We start from the raw sequence: 15,784 nt of genomic DNA on the forward strand, positions 1-15,784 counted from the left end.
GCGTCTTAAAATGTAAAAACGATTCTGTTTTTTCTTGTTCTGGGAAATTTCACAGTCATCCAGACTTAGTTTCCACAACATTTATTTGTCCAGTTGATGTAGCATTTTGGATTGTTTTACTGTTGAGAGTTAAGAGAACATTTGCCGTCCAACTACGATCATGACTTTTATAATAATTATGTTTCTTTTACTGCCTATCAGCAAAGACTCTTGGAAGTGTGACGCCCAGAAAACCTGTCTTATCTGTCAGCGCAAGAAAAATTAAGGATAATGCAGCCGATTGGCACAATTTAATCCTGAAATGGGAAGCCCTCAGCGATGCAGGTTTTGCTACTGCAAATAATATTGCCAACACGAAAATCAGTTTGTTGTAAGTATAGGTAGAGCTCTAGACTCTCCACCCTTAATGATTGGCAGCCTTTTACATCTCCGGCAACATGAGTGAATTAAATTATATTACGCAAAAAAAGCAAGTGGTAAAATGATATTTGCAAGAATGAACTGTATATGTACATTTTAAATTCAAAATTACACTACCTATTGTTCTTGGTTACATTGGTATATAAAATAAAAGTTCAGAAAGAAGGACGCAGTCTCAGTTCACGATACTGGCATCTTCTGGGAAGAATGAGTGTTGGGTGGCAGGTAAATGGGACTTTATCTTCATAATGTTGCATTTTTTTGTGTGATCTTGTGATTTATAATAAGAAATATCTGTTTGGTCTTTATCTCTGTTCCCTACACACTTCTCCCAAAACCCTTATAATTTTCTAATCGATAAGAGCAGTGGGAGACTCTTTTGTTAAAATAGTTGGTCTTTGTCCTCCAGATAGCTTTACTTCCTGAAATAGCTCCAAAGCAATAAAAGCAAAAGAGATGTCTTGTTATTCAAAATAAGCCCCTTTCAACCACACCTGAGTTTATACTAATAAGGTGACTTTTGGAAAGCCCCGTTATTAGGATGGAGGCTGAACCCACCCTTAGAGGGGAGCCCACCAAGCCATTAGAGGGTTGGAACTGTCAGCACCTCCTCATCACTCCCCTACCTCTCAGGGAGGTGAGAGGGGCTGGAAGTTGAATTAATCGCCGGTAGCCAGTGATACACCCAGTCATGCCTACGTAATGAAGCCTCCATAAAAAACCCAGAAGGATGGAGATTAAAGAGCTCCAGAATGGTGAACAGGAAAGCCTTCATGTGCTGGAAGGGTGTCCTCAAATTCCACAGGGACAGAAAATGCTTGCTTGGGACCCTTCTGGACCTTGCCCTATGTACCTGTTCATGTGGCTGCTCTTTCATATTCTTTAATGTCTTTTGTAATAGACCAGTAATCTAATAAGTAAACCATTTTCCTGAGTTTTGTGAGCTGTTCTAGCAAATCAGAGAAGGGGTTTGTGGAAACCTTTGATTTATAGCCTGTCAGTCAAAGTGCAGGTAACAACCTGGACTTGCTGTTGACATCTGAAGTAGAGGGGTGGGAGGATCAGTCCTGGGGACTGAGCCCTCCCCTGTGGGAGCTGATATTGTCTCCGAGTAGAGAGTTTCAGAACTGAGTTAAACTGCAGGACGCCCAGCTGGTGAGAATCAGAATTGCTTGGCGTGGGGAAACCCTCTCCCCGACACTTGGTGACCAGATGTCAGCAGTGGGGTAGCGCACTGAGGGTGGAGGAGACACACAGCGAGTGTGTTTTAACTCAGCAATGTCTTTAAAAAGACGAATTGTTAAGAAAACTTAGCAGTTGCCAGTTCCGATTAGAGGATTTGCTTTATGATCCTTTGCACTTTCATATGTATATTTTTTAATTTCTCCAAGTTACGTACACGTATCCCCCAGCTTACCTTTGTTGACAGGCCAGAGTCGAGTCTTCCCCTCCTGGCCTGTCCCCTGGCTCTTGCCAGCTTCTTCAGACCCCACACACTTTGGGCCTCTGCTGCCTTTTCCTGGTGGACCCTGCTCAGCAGTTCCCCTGACATGCTCTCATCATTTCTGTTCTAACGACTAGTTTTGTCAATATCTGTTGATTGTGACCCCACTGGATGAATTTCATGCCCCATGGGTCGCAGCCTTCAGTTTACAAAGCACATTCCTGGATTGCGAACTCGGGGTGACCCACATCTTGGTCATCCTTGTGGCCGAGCACTGGGCCCTACTCCCAACATACCACATGGCTGAATTTAATTGACTCGTTCAAAATTGAGTAACTGATGGACGTATTCATCGTGTAGGGAAATAAGTAAACACATATTTAATGACATGAAACGACGGCGACGCGAAATGTGACTCAGGGACATGGATGTTGAGCTTCCGCAGTTCACCGCGACCAGATGAGGCACGCTCACGGGGGGTGTTCTGTCCCCACCTCTCTTTCATCCAGGAGTAAAGACAGGACAGAGTTAGAGAGCAGCAACGAACCTGCGGAAAAGACGCATCCGGAGTACAGCCAGGAGCTCGAGGTGCTGTGTGAGCAGCTGCGGGCCACGCTGGACGGTTTGGTAAGAGCCAGGGACCCAGCCCCCGCCGTGCTCGCCGTCACCGACCCCGGGGCTCGCGGCACCGCGGGCCGCCTTCCCTTCTCCAGACCTCCCCCGTTGGTCTCTTCCTGCACCTGTCCCGTAGGTCCTGCTGTCCCCACAATGCGGTCCCCGTCCTTCGTCCTTTTGGTCCTGTGTGTTGTCCGGGGCGGTTTCACCCACTTCCAGGCCCCACAGCAAGTACTTTAGGGCTTTGTGGGCCCCTCGGTCTGTCCTGTGTCCACTCAGTTCCTCCAGGTGAGACAGCACGTAGGCGAGTGGCTGTCGCTGTGTTCCAGCAACGCTTTGTATATGGACACTGAGATCTGAATTTCATACAAGTTTCGTGTGTCAGAAAATATTCTTTTGATTTTTTTTCAACCATTTAAAAGTGTAAAACCCATTCTTAGCTTGCGGGCCATACAGAAATAGGCTGCGGGCTGGATTTGGCCTGTGGGCCCTGGTCTGGCCCAGGAGAGACACTCAAGTGATCGTTTAATGAACCAGGCTGGATTTCAGCGTCCACCTTACAGGCCACCAAATGTGGATAAAACACGTCGCCTCTTGGCCGGGCACACAAATAAGGTTGTTCACACGTTTGAACTTGGATAACTAAAGTTTAGCTGCAAACATAAACTCTTTATATTTTAACCTTTTCTTGATGAGAACGTTTCTAATGGTTTCTGTGCTTCCTTGCCTTTTTCAACAATATGTCAAATATAATTGTATTTATTCAGGATATCAATTCAAATTTAGGATTCTACCTATTATAAGGCAGACTTAATAGGTTTAAATAGGTTCAAAAGAGTTTTCAGGATAGAAGTACTACCCTTTTAAACATCCCATCGCTTGTAAGATGTGTAAAAAATGGCATGTTGAGAATTTTTTGATGATTTAGCCTTTTTTTAACGATTGAAATGCCGTACTATCTTCAGCATGTTTTGATGTGTTTGGGGCTCTTTTTCTCCTCTAAATTCACAGCTTTTTGTGATTGTCTGCTTTGTGATTCTGCCTTCCCTTTGGCCGTGGAGCTGTGCTGTGATGAGACACTTGCCCTGTGCCCTCCACTCAGTACACGAGCAGGTCACAAGGCGGCAGTGTCTGTAGTAACCTCATGTTCAGCCCCACTCACGGGAAGGTGGGAGGACAAAGTGTGTGGGCCTCGCGATACCTGTGTTCTTTGCTTTATCTCTGTTCACACGGTGTCTCTGGTAGGCGAGTTCTGGACATAGACTTCTGCACCCTGGTGGTCAATGGAGGCAGAATAAGCTTTTGAAAACTGGGCACTTGTATTTTGTTCCTTCGTTTTTAAATTAACGCATTCGATCATGACAAGTATTTTTGTTGAGACAAAAAGCAGATGTACCAATTGTTTTTGAAAGAGAAGGAACTGGGTGGCCAAGTTCCTGTGTTGAAATACTCTAAACAGCCAGCAAAGCTAAATGCATGCCGCTGGGTGAGCACTAATCGCCTCATCACTTGTCATTTTCACGTCACCAAGTGCCACCAGAACTTCTATCCTTGACCTACAGTTTCCTTTCTGGTATAAAACATTTTGCAGAATCCCCAGATTGTGTTAGAATGAGAAACACTTTAGATGCGTGCTGGGTCCAGAAAGGCCAGTAGCAGGCTTGGGGAAATGTGGGGCCCCTGCCCTGGGTCCCTCTATCCCACAGCACAGGTCCAGGGCGAGGGTGGCCTGGCCTGAAAGTGGCCGCTGAGTTTCAGGCGGCTATGCTCGTGGTGAGCCAAGATCCTGAGATCTTCAGACAAAGGCTGGTCTGAGTCGATGAAAGCCAAGAAATAGGGAGCCCCCCCACCCCCGGTAACAGACAGAGGGAGCATGGGCGCACATTCAGAGGGGCTGGTGGGGACCCAAGGGGGCAGGCCATGGCAGAGAGAAGTAATTGGAGGAACTTGGGTGTTAGCCCAGGAAAGGGGAACCAGTAGAAATCACAGCCGCCATCACAGCGAAGAGGCTGTCCACAGAAAAGGAACCGACGTGCTGGTTTATGAGGCCCAGAGGTGGGGGAGACCCCTGAACCCGCACATGGGTGTATAGGCTCAGAGTCGGGGAGACCCCTGGTGCCAGCAGAAGCTTTGACTCCGACCAGTGAATGATCACCGAAGCCCCGTGCAGAGTGTGGGTGGGCTCTCCGGGGAGGGTGGTGTGTCCACCGTTGGAAATGTGCCCCCAACAGCCGGACGGTCACTCGGTGGGTTTATTACAGAGGTCATCGCGGAATGAACCCTGGGTGGGACTGGGTCGGTGTCCACACAGTTCACCCGTCCTTACACCTACTGCACAATCGCATCGTGTCCCGCACGCTGGTTCACATTGTCCTAGAATGCAATCAACGCCAAGTATCAGAACGTTAGCTGGGACGGCTGCTCTGCCAGGGTTCGAGTCCGGGGCGTCCTCCCTTATCCCGGGAGGGTGGCATTATTTAAGTTTGGCGAGATGCAGAGGCACGGTGGTGACCAGGAGCTGCAAGATAACAGAACGGGAAGCAGGGCCCGGCCCGGGCTCAGGGTTATGGGCGCCACGGCCACCAGCTGCCTAAACGCCACCCAGTCCCCGCCTGCATCCCACACGGGGAAGGGCCCCGTGGTCTCGCACCTCCCTACCCCCGGGTGCCTGCTCCGGTGAATCTGTGTATTTTCCGGACGAGTAGACTTTACATCTAGGACAGTTGTAGATCCCCAGAAGGGCTGAGCAGAGTGCAGAGGGACCGTAGCCTGTCCCCAGCCCACGTGCCGTCCTGCTCCTCAGCGTTGCGTGTGCGTCACGCATCGGCGTGGTGCATGTTACGGCAGGAACCGGCGTTGATAGGTGGTAATTAACAAGGTGTGGTTCGTTCAGATTTTCTTCACTTTTCCCTAATGTCCTCTTTCCAGGTCAGGGCCCCATCCAGACAGCACAACAAGTTGTCTCCGTCCCCTTAGGCTCCTCTTGGCTGTGACAGTTAATCAGACTTTCCTTGTTTTTGATGACTTTGGCAGTTTCGAGGAGGACGGTCAGGTGTTTTGTAGGCTGTCCCTCAGCTGGGAATTGTGTGCCGTTTTTCTCGTGGTCTGTCAGGGGTTGTGGGTTTTTCCCAGGAAGACCACAGAAGTGCCCTTCTCACATCATGTGACGGGCACATCCCATCAGCGTGACGTGGCACTGTGACCTTGATGACCTGGTTGAGTGCGTCGATCAGGTTTCTCCACTGCAGAGTGACTCCCCGCTTTGGCAGGAAGTCACGTGCGGCCCACACTTGATGGGTGAGGGTTCGTGCCCCTCCCCGAGAGTGGGGCCCCTTCCCAGGGTCTCTGGAGCCTTCTTCAGGGAGTGTCTCTTCTCCCCACGGACTTCCTCAGCCCCTTATGTCTGGCAGCACGGACTCTGGGTTACTTATCTGTCTTACACTTTGGGTTATGGTCCAGCTCTGCTTTACTTTGTTCCTCAGATTGCTCCCGCTTGGGCCATTGGGAGTTCGAGTGGCTGCTGTGTCCCTTTGACAGGGCCCTACCATTGTGAGTCCTTGCTTGTTTTTCTGAACCCGTTCTGCACTGCAGGGTGCTCTGGGCTCATCTTGAGTATTTCCTGCCTCAGTCTTAAGATCAGCCATTTTCCTCCAAGGAGCCCCAGTTCCTTTTATTGGAGAATGGCATTTAAACTGAGACCTGGGTGCTAGCTGTCTGCTCCAGTGAATTTTTTATATTTTAACGTGGTTTGGAAATAATTTATTTTATGTTCATATCATAAAAGTTGACATTATGAGGATATCGATGTTATTTTTGCTGTTTTCCTCCAGCCTTTGGAGAGAATGGTTTCCCAGACATGGCTTTAAGTGTCTTTAATGAATGTGACCTTGATGGGGGTTTTGAGGCACCCCTTCCCCTAAGCTGGACAAACACTTAGCAGTGTGGTCTGCCAGCGTGGGAGGGCACGTACCACTGTGAGCGGTGAGTGTGGCTGCTGTGAGCGCGCTGTGAGTTCAGGGCTGCACACGTGTGTGTGACTTTAGCGTCGTTATTGACATACGAGCTCCAGGATCCAGCGTCAAGCCTCCAGGGCTTCGCGTGCTTTCCCGATCTTCTTAAGCTTTTCTTAGGATCGGGTGGTATCAAGGAGCTGCTGCCGGATGCAGAGGGGAGCAGAGCGTTGGGCGTCAGGAGACTGGGGGTCAGGAAGCGTGGCGTCAAGTCCTGGCCTCATCTCTCCTGATCTGAGAATTTTCCAGCTGTGAGACAGAAAGGTTGAGACCTCCCCTGGGGGTTAGGCCAGGTGAAATATTGAACCTAAAAAGATCAGGGAAGGAGTAGAGTTCTGTAAACATTTAACGTTAGCGAAATTTAGTGCAAGCTACCTCAGATGTAATTGGAGGGTGGTGGAAGGACCAAGTGCAAGGAATTCAGATTTCAGTGCTTTATGTATCTTATTTCCCCGTGTCCATAAAGCTATAGCTGTACTTAGGAGTCAGCACTGTGGTCTTAGAGACCTGTGCTACTTACACCTGGAATCTTGGTTACCTCACCTGTTCGTTTGGTTTAGTAAACCTTCCATAGCTCCAGCTCCCCCACTGACTTAGTCCTCCTAACCCCCGGGAGAGCATGCACTTGGCAGGCCCACTGCGCTGACCCATCCCACGGGAGGGGCGGGTGGTGTCCACTGTGCCGGCCCTGCAGGTGGGTGCACTGAGGTGCCCACAACGTCAGGTTCTCCTCGGTTCCTTCCTGCCTGAGGGTGTGGGCTGCCTTTCATTACTACCATTTCATAAACAAGGAAAGCAAGCCTCAAAGAAGCTTCAGGAAACAGGCAGTTAATGAAAGAGGCAGAAATGAGCTCCTTTAATGCCCCTTCCCTCTTTCATCCCGAAAAGCCGGCGTGCCCTGCGGTTCCTCCCGGGCCTCGGTGCTGACTGGTGGGGAGTGTTGGTGACGTGGGACTCGGCCGACCTTCTCCTCTCCAGGACGGGAGGTCCGGGGTTTATTACCGAATAATCCAAATGACCAAATCGGGACACTGTCTGCCTCCACCTCCCTGGAAATTTGCTGTGCATGGCGTTAACGGTGTTGAGTTATTGGACTTTTGGTCTCAACAGACATATTTCTTAGCTTTGAAATCTTAGAGTTACTGCATCTGGGACTGGAGTAGATTTCAAATTATATGCTCATGTTTCAAATTAATATCTTTTCAGACCAAAATACAGGTGAAAATGGAAAAGCTGTCTTCAACGACCAAGGGAGTCTGTGAGCTGGAAAACTACCATTACGGGGCGGAGGGCGAACGGCCCCCCCTATTTCACACATGGCCCACAGCCCACTTCTGTGAGTAGTTCTTTCTGCATCGATTTTCAAAGGTGAATTAGGAGAGCTTTTGGCATCATTTAGGTCTGGTCCGCTAGGAAGCTGATGGCTGCGAAACTTAATTCAAGAGGATCCATTTAGGGGAAGGAGATGGGACCATCTTAAAATGAGCATTTCTTCTTGGCTTTAATCTCCTAATAATCAACAAAGAATATTAACAGCGTAACTAGAGACCCATGAAGCGACTGCCGTTATTAGCCCTTTAAACCAGTGGGTGGAAGGAAGCCCACCTCCCCTGCAGAGGCAGAAAGCTTTTTTTTTTTTTTTTTTTTGGCTTTTTGTTTTAATTAAAAAACAAAACTGCAGCCAACCCCATGGGAGAAGACTACTGAAAAAAATGGACTCATCACTTAAATACTCTTGTGTGAGATAAGGGTTCAAAAGAAAGACTAAGCTATTTGATAGCGATTTGAGACCTCACTTTTAAACAAGGGAGAAAAGGGTAGAATCACCTACTGTGTTTATTGAAATATCACCAGTTCGAGGTTAATCTATTTATAATCATTTATAATTTATGTCACTATATTACCATTTGTAGCCAGTGCAGGTGCTTAGGAGTTGAGTGGAGAGGCCTAGTTACTTTTTCCCTTCGTGACATCTAGCATGTTACGTAATCCGCTAACCCGCCCCCGCCGAGTGATACGGCGCACGGGGTCCTTTTCTGTGCCGACGCTGCCGTGATTCCGGTGCTCGGTGCGGAGCTTTGCAAGGTGCCGGTCCTCCCCCGGCAGTAGCACTGCCCTGAGCGGCGGCCGTTAAGGGCACTTGCGCTTTTTCCAGACGAGGCCTCCCGCCAGCTGTCCGACATGTACGGGAAGGAGCTGCTCCTGAAGCGCACGATCACGGAAGAGCTGGCACACTCCTCAGACCACGACCTCACCCTGAGCTACTTGTCCCTGTGGCTGCACCAGCCCTACGTGGACAGTGACAGCAAGCTGCTTCTGGAGAGCATGCTGCTCGAAACCGGGCACCGAGCGTTGTGACCTCCGTGACCTCCCAGCACGCCTTGCGCGAGCTGCTCCGGGCCCTGGACTGCTGGCCTCTGCGCGCCCAGGGCGGCCAGCCCTGCGCCCAGGACCCAGTGCCCTGCGCCACACCTGTGCGCTGGCCTGGCCCCCGCCCGACCTTCTGAGGGTCCTCCAGACCGGACCATCTCACCAGCTTCCCTGCGGCCTCTCCAGACACGCCTGTTACTGCTGCGTGCCATCCGCCACCCGGCGTCATCACCCATCGTGAACCTGTCACCCATGAGGACTTCTGCACGAAATAAATGCGTTCCTCGACAGAACGATGGCGTGATGGTGTTTCTGTAGATTACGTGTATCTTATATGGATTACATTTGTGTAGAAAGTCCTTGGTTTAGTATTTTTACTTCATACCTACCTGTATTGTTTACATTTTTGTGAGACTATATTAGTTTTATAATCAGAGCTAATGTTTAAAATACCATAGGGTTAACTGGGTAAAGATGGCATCATGGAAAAGAAAACCACAAGAAAACGGCTTCTATTTCCATGCTGAGGATACGACAGTCCAAGTCACACTGGTAGCAAAACTCCTAATACTCTGGCAATATTTGCCACCAATCGTTGAAGGGTTGAGTCTGTCATTACTCCCCAGGAACAAATCTAGAATTGTGCTGTGGGGTACAGGATGTAGCCTCATGAACCGAAGCTCTAGAGCCCCACGAACAGATGGAACAGAAAATATGTCAAAAATAAAAGACGTCAGTATGGCAAGGATTTATTTTGAGAAAAAGGGTTTCTTACTATTGACATAGCAAAAGCATCTAAAGGCAACATTTCTTAGAATTTCTCTTCTCTCTGCCTGTGCGATATTCAATTAAAATCCAACCATCACAAATGTAGCCCGTGAGACGTGCAGGCTGGAAACTTGGTTAGCGGTGCAGCTGACCGGGTGCAGCTGAACAGAGCTCCGGGCAGGAATGGTGGTGCTTAGCCACACGCTCCCCCGCTCACTCAGGAAGCAGGCCGCTGCCCTGAGCTGCAGGGGCAGATGGCAGCACCCACCAAGGCATGAGGTCCATCAGCAGTCAGTTTTATGTTTGGGGGGCACGTAGCGAATAACTCCCCTTCAGAGGAGACACTGAAGGATTTCTAGGCCTTTCTAGACATTTCATGTTTCTTAATGCCTCATCCCCCAGACACCCAAGTAACTTGGGAGAATTAATAGAAAGGATCAATACTGCTCAGAACAAACTGTCCCGTGACATTAGCCCAGAGATCTGTCCCAAAACAGAATAGGTATCGAATTAACGGCAGAGGTCTCTGGTTGTCAAATTTGTTGAGTTTGACAGCCATTACACAACTGTAGAAATAATTTGCAGAACAATTTCCATCCGAAAGAAGCAAGTCATCAGAGAACTGGTATTGGAATTCTGTCGACTGGCGGCTTGACCACACAGTGATCTCTGCCTCCAGAAATTGGGCCAAAAAAGACAGTGCGGAAATATAAAAATACCAACAGAAACAGGACGAGATTGGGGAGGATTTGAGGATGAATTCATGATAAGTACGTTTAATGAAAACTAAAGCAAATAATTCATATATATTCCACCAAACACAAAGGTTATACAAAAGCACTAAAGCAGTCACAACACCACACACAGCTCGGCTGCAGACCGCATTTGCAGGTAACAAACGATAAAGTGACCCGACAGTTGATCGGCCACTCGTCTGTTTACCAGATATCCCTGGACCCCACCTTCTCGGCCCTCGGCAGCCTGCCCTGCTAGCTCCCTTGTGGTTGGGTGAGGCCATATGGCTAGTTCTGGCCACAAAAGTACATTTCATTGTGACTTTGACCTGTCCTGGAGTCCTCTCCCTCTGGTGTGGCCACCAGCAGTGTTGGAGATGTGGCTGCCCCTGCCGGGGTCCCCCACCTGGCCATAATGAGACAGCCCTCCCACCAACCTACGAGTGACATGTGTGAGCAAGAAACAACTTTGTGTTTTAAGCTGCTGTGGCTTTGGAGCTCCGCTGCTGCCTCTCCAGACTGAGCTTAGCCAGCCTGGGAGCAGGTTTGGTAGAGGCCACCAGTTGTCCTTCACTGTCGATTCTCTGCTTTGCTGACGTTTAGGCTGGCACAGGGCCACCGGTTTAGGACTAGGTGTGGCACGTGACCGATGAGAGCAGAGAGCCTGTGTGCACCTTCCAGATCAGAGGCCTTAAAAGGTGTGTGTGCTCCTGTTCCTTCTCCCCCACTGGGGGATGCTGCAGACACAAGGGGGCCCTGAGCCTCCCATACCTCCGTGAAGAGGGCCACCCTAGGGGTGAGGAAGCAGCCTGGGTCTGGACCACCTCCAGAGCAAAGCCACCCAGCTCTCCAAGTGCCTACCAGCTCACATTTTGAGAGGTGCCGTGGTCTCAATGTGTCTCCCCGGAATTCACATTGAAATCCTAACCCCCAAAGGAAGGGGACGGTATGAGTCGGCGGGGTCTTGGGGCGCACTGGCATCCTGAGCACGGAGCCCTCGTGAATGCGGTTAGTGCCTTGTCTCAAAGAGGCTCCGGTGAGATCCTGGTCCCTTCCACCATGTGAGGACACAGTATGAAGGTGCCGGCTGTGAACCGGGAAGCGCCCTCACCCCGCCAGCCGAGCTGGAGCCCCATCTCCGACTTCCTGCTCCCACACTGTGAGTGATAACTTCCCATTTGCGAGATGCCTGGTCTGTGGTTGTCGTAATAACCTGAACGGACTAAGACCAGAGAGAAATAAAACAGTCTTGTTTACATCACTGCATCCTTGGTATCTGTTAAAACAGCCAGCTGATAACCTATCAAGAGGAAGGTTGGGACGTGTGTCCACAGGTGGCGGTGGTGGCAATGGGGATAGCACGGGATTGGTTCATCTTCCGTACGTCAATAAAAATGCATAAAACTGAAGCACCATGAGTGAGCATAAGCTTGGTATTTAGCGATGGAAGCTGAAACGCCACAGAGACAGCCGGAGACCGGAAGGTGGTGGCTGGAGAAGAGGGCGGAGAAGACAGGAGCGGCCGTCGTGTGGTGGCGCAGGTTACCGTGACAACGCTGGGTGGTAATCACGCTGCAACGTGCACGTATCAGATCAAAACAAGAGGAGCTGCGTCTATAAAGACTAAGTCTTAGAGAACCGACACTTTCAACTACATGCATGTATAATTGTTAAAAAATAAAAACCAAACAGAAAAAAGAACCCTGAGCAAATGGGGGAAAAAACCAAGGCAATTATCTCTGGGAAAAACAAACGCTGACAAAGTGTCATCACGGGACGCCAGGCTCAGCAGTGAGCAGTATTCACATTTCGCTGTACGACTGACTGACCACCAACCCCAACCGTGACATAAGGACGACGGAAGTGTAGAGCGGGACGACATGTGAGCCACGTCCCCAGACAGACATGGCCAGGCGCGTGGAGGTCGGGAAAGTGGTGGCCTGGGTGAGGGAACTGAGGCCTGGGGTCGGCCGACTTGCTCATCAGAGGCCCTCGGCAGCCCTTGACGTTTTATGCTGTGTGCGTATCATTCCCTAGACGAGAACGAAGACTTATCTTAAAGACATGGACCTCAGAGGGCATCAGAGGCTGAGTCTCCACGGCCCCTCCCTTCCGGGTCCGCTCTCCCCACTCCCACGACCTGGCGGATGACCTGGTGCCCCAGAGCAGAGGGGGTGCACCTGCAGGGCCCCCCAGCTTTCTAGGAAACACAGCGAAAAGGGAACTGTTATTCATCACATTTAGGACTCGTTCACAGCGGCTGGACGCAGACTGGGTGCCAAAGACTATGGTAAATGCCGGAAACACATCCTCACTGAAGGCCCACACCGGCCACGCAGTGGCGTCGCCCGGGCGGTGTGAGTCCCAGGTGTGCCCTGGTGCCTCTTCACGCTTGCGCCTAGGCTGAGTAGCTCAGACTATGAGTACCGTGTGTACAAGAGGAAGTTCTTGATGAGCAGATTCTCACCTGTTTTCTATATACTAAGGTCACGTGCCAGTGCAGTGCTGTGATGCCGCCGCTGCGCTATCAATCTGTGTTTGGGGACCCTGCGGACGCTGCCCTGGGGGTCCGGCAAGGGCGCCCCAAGCGCAGGTGTGTCAGCCTTGAAGGCTGGGGTCGGATCTGCGCCCGTCGGCAAATTCACTGTCCGTTTATAGTAGCACCTGCATAACGAAGTTAAGATGCGCTGGCTAGCGACAGGGTTATGTCCTGTGAACAGAGACGTGTATCGGGGCCTCGGCGGCCCCCACCACGGTGGGATCCGGCCCACTTGTTGTCAGGCGGGGCACCTAGCTTTTACGCCTCACTCGCCTCAGTCATGCACTGCAAGTAAAGATGACTTTCTTCCCCATTTCCCAGTTAAATGTGCCCAGAACGGCTCGCTTACTTAGTTTTTACTGAACCTAGAAGCAGCTTCTAGTATGACCCAATCTGGTGAAGAAGCAGCACATCAGAAGGAGAAAAGGGACAGCCATTTGGGACCAGGGAGCCGATGATCAAGTCATAGCGGGATCAACTGCAACGGCCTCCGACACTTCTGCGAGGTGGCCAGCGGGAGGAAGGCGTCCATGACAGCCACCCGTACGACGAAGGAGAGAGAGAAACGCAGACAGTGTGGTAGAAAGACATTCTTTATAAATAAAATGTTCATCTGTGTCGGTATTCACATTAGAAAAATATACATTACTTGAAATAGACTTTTTTTGGATAAGATACGTACAAACCTAGGGCTGCGGTCGTGACCCCGTTTCACTGCAAGGGCTCTGCCTCCACGGTTCCTAGAGGCAGCCGATCCGGGGGGACCGTCTGCAGGGCAGGCCCCTCCGCCTGGGTCAGTATGACAATGCCCTCCTCCCCAGACACTATGGAACCCGGGTGGGACAAGAGAAGCCCATTGGGAGTCTGGATAAATATCTGCTCCTGTCCCTGAGACAAAAGTTCGCGGCACGCGTTGGTGATGTCAAAGGCCACGGCTTCACCGACGGCAGGGACGCTCCCCAGTGCCCTCTGGTCAGTGTGCACCCCTGTCCCACAGGGAAACTGGTCCAAGTCCCCTGCGTGGCTCCCAAGCCCCTCGTCAGCAGACGGCGATCCAGCCTGGCCGGGCCGAGGCCCCAGCTTGGGCATGGTGGTGTAGGCACAGTCCATGCATGAGGCTCTGTCCAGTGGAGGGGCTGTGACCTCCGCTCGCAGGGCTTTGCTGGGGCTGGCCGGCTGGCCACCCAGGTGGCGGTCAGGCATCTCGCGGGACTCCCCAGCCTCGGCCCTTCCAGACCCTGCAGGCAGCGAGGCTGCCGCTCCTCCCGCGGAAGCCGAGCTGCTGCAGAGGGCCCAGCTCCCCAGGCTGTCCCCAGCACCCAGGTCTGAAGGGCATCCCCGAGCTTCCTCCGTGGGGAACGCTACTGCCTGCTCCCGGGTCATCGTCCCAGGCTGGGTGTGAAGGCCCGGCCCACCAACACCTGGATAGGACAGTGGGGGATGCGCAGACCCGCTCCCGGCTGCCGAGTCGGCAAACGCCGTGAGCCGCTGGCCCGCCTGTGGTGTGCCTGTGTTGCTGTCAGGGCCGGGCACCGCGTGGCCTTCTTCAGGACGGCAGGAGGTGTCCCCATTCACTCGAGGGGCACAACCTAAACAGTGTGTGAAAATACGTGATCGTTCGTGAGCTGCGGCACGGCCTGTTTGCCGCACTCACTATCTGAACGAGCTGGTCCAGATTCACTTTCTTGCCCAAAAAAATGAAAACATAACCTCTCCTTGCTACTTGGGTTGGGAGCTTCCAGACACAAATGAAGTTCCAAGAGGAAATCCAGACCAGCCGGGCGAGGGGGCCGGGTTCCACACAGGTGCCCGAGCTGTCACTGCTTCCCGGCAAAGAATCTGCCCTCCCCTACTCGTTACTTGTTAAGTAATAAGTTGGAAAATGGAGAATGCCTCAAGCTGGAGGCCTTGGCATCAGGCGGGGGATCAGGTGGCCCTGGTAAGATTTTAGGTTGATAACCATTCTCAGTATGCCAGGTGTTCAAAGTGATAGTTCTGGCCAGAGCCGAATACAAGCCAGAGCGCGGCTTGTCTTCGAACGTTAAGTCTCGCCGGCACCGAAAGCAGAGTCTGCACGAAAGCCGAGCCACAGACCCCGCTGTCCTGGGCACACGCGTACAGGGCCCAGGAAAACCTCAGCGACCTCGAGACCCACGGGGGGTGGGAGGGAGCGGTAGACATGAAATGGCAGGATGGGGGCGCGGCTGGGGTGAACTGAGAAACCAGAGGGGTCTCTTAAATGCGGCCACAGGGACACCCGATCCCCAAAAGCAGGCCTGACACACGGGGCACTTACCCACCCCGGCCGCCGGGGCACACGCGGCCGGCTTCCGCGGGCCTCTGCCGTCGGCAGGGGACTCGGCGGTGTCCTGGCGCAGAGCAGCCCCCCGGGTCCTTTTCACTGAGGCCAGCCCCTCCTCTGCGGCCTGGGAAGAGAGGACCCGGTCAGCTAGGACGGGGCAAGCGGGCCAGAGCACCTCGGGCCCGAGAACAGTGCTGCGAGCTGAAGGGGTCGAGCCGCCGCAGTCGCCATGGAACAGGCAGAGCCTGCGCCCACCTCGCTGTCCCTCTTCTGGCCACCAGCGGCCTCTCCGGCCGCCTCTTGGCTGGTGCGCGCGCGGGGGCTGCGCCCTGGGTGTGCTGCTTTTCTCCTCAGGAACTCGGTGATTCCTAAGGACTCGGCGACCTGAGGACAAGAGACGCTCCACTCAGAACACGGTGACACCGGGAGCCAGAGCCCCGCGTTTAAAGCCGCGGACGCCTCGCCAGTGAGGGCCGCGGAGCAACGCAGAGCGACGCAAAGCTGGACCGGGTGGCGGGTCAGCGCCAGAAGGTTCTGGGTTAGCACAGTGTGGCGCACACTGCGAAGATCTTTAAGAAAACT

At 52.1% G+C, this 15,784-nt stretch overlaps 2 protein-coding genes across 2 annotated transcripts in view; one reads left to right on the forward strand and one right to left on the reverse strand.

Moving 5' to 3' along the window:
- The window catches only part of CINP (cyclin dependent kinase 2 interacting protein), a 10,985-nt gene extending 1,833 nt beyond the window's left edge, over positions 1-9,152 (forward strand). Inside the window, exons 2-5 of the mRNA XM_011370938.2 lie at positions 202-370; positions 2,374-2,491; positions 7,696-7,825; positions 8,645-9,152. Of these exons, the coding sequence (XP_011369240.1) occupies positions 202-370; positions 2,374-2,491; positions 7,696-7,825; positions 8,645-8,847 (620 nt within the window). The 3' untranslated portion in view covers positions 8,848-9,152. The remainder of the gene's footprint in view (positions 1-201; positions 371-2,373; positions 2,492-7,695; positions 7,826-8,644) is intronic.
- Positions 9,153-13,481: 4,329 nt separating this feature from the next.
- ZNF839 (zinc finger protein 839) overlaps positions 13,482-15,784 on the reverse strand; it is a 12,883-nt gene continuing 10,580 nt past the window's right edge. Inside the window, exons 5-7 of the mRNA XM_023537133.1 lie at positions 15,458-15,586; positions 15,197-15,326; positions 13,482-14,489 (exon numbers count right to left, since the gene is read on the reverse strand). Coding sequence (XP_023392901.1) covers positions 13,612-14,489; positions 15,197-15,326; positions 15,458-15,586 — 1,137 coding nt within the window. The 3' untranslated portion in view covers positions 13,482-13,611. The remainder of the gene's footprint in view (positions 14,490-15,196; positions 15,327-15,457; positions 15,587-15,784) is intronic.

The sequence above is a fragment of the Pteropus vampyrus genome, unplaced genomic scaffold (assembly GCF_000151845.1).
Source record: "Pteropus vampyrus isolate Shadow unplaced genomic scaffold, Pvam_2.0 Scaffold178, whole genome shotgun sequence".
Classification (NCBI taxonomy): domain Eukaryota; kingdom Metazoa; phylum Chordata; class Mammalia; order Chiroptera; family Pteropodidae; genus Pteropus; species Pteropus vampyrus.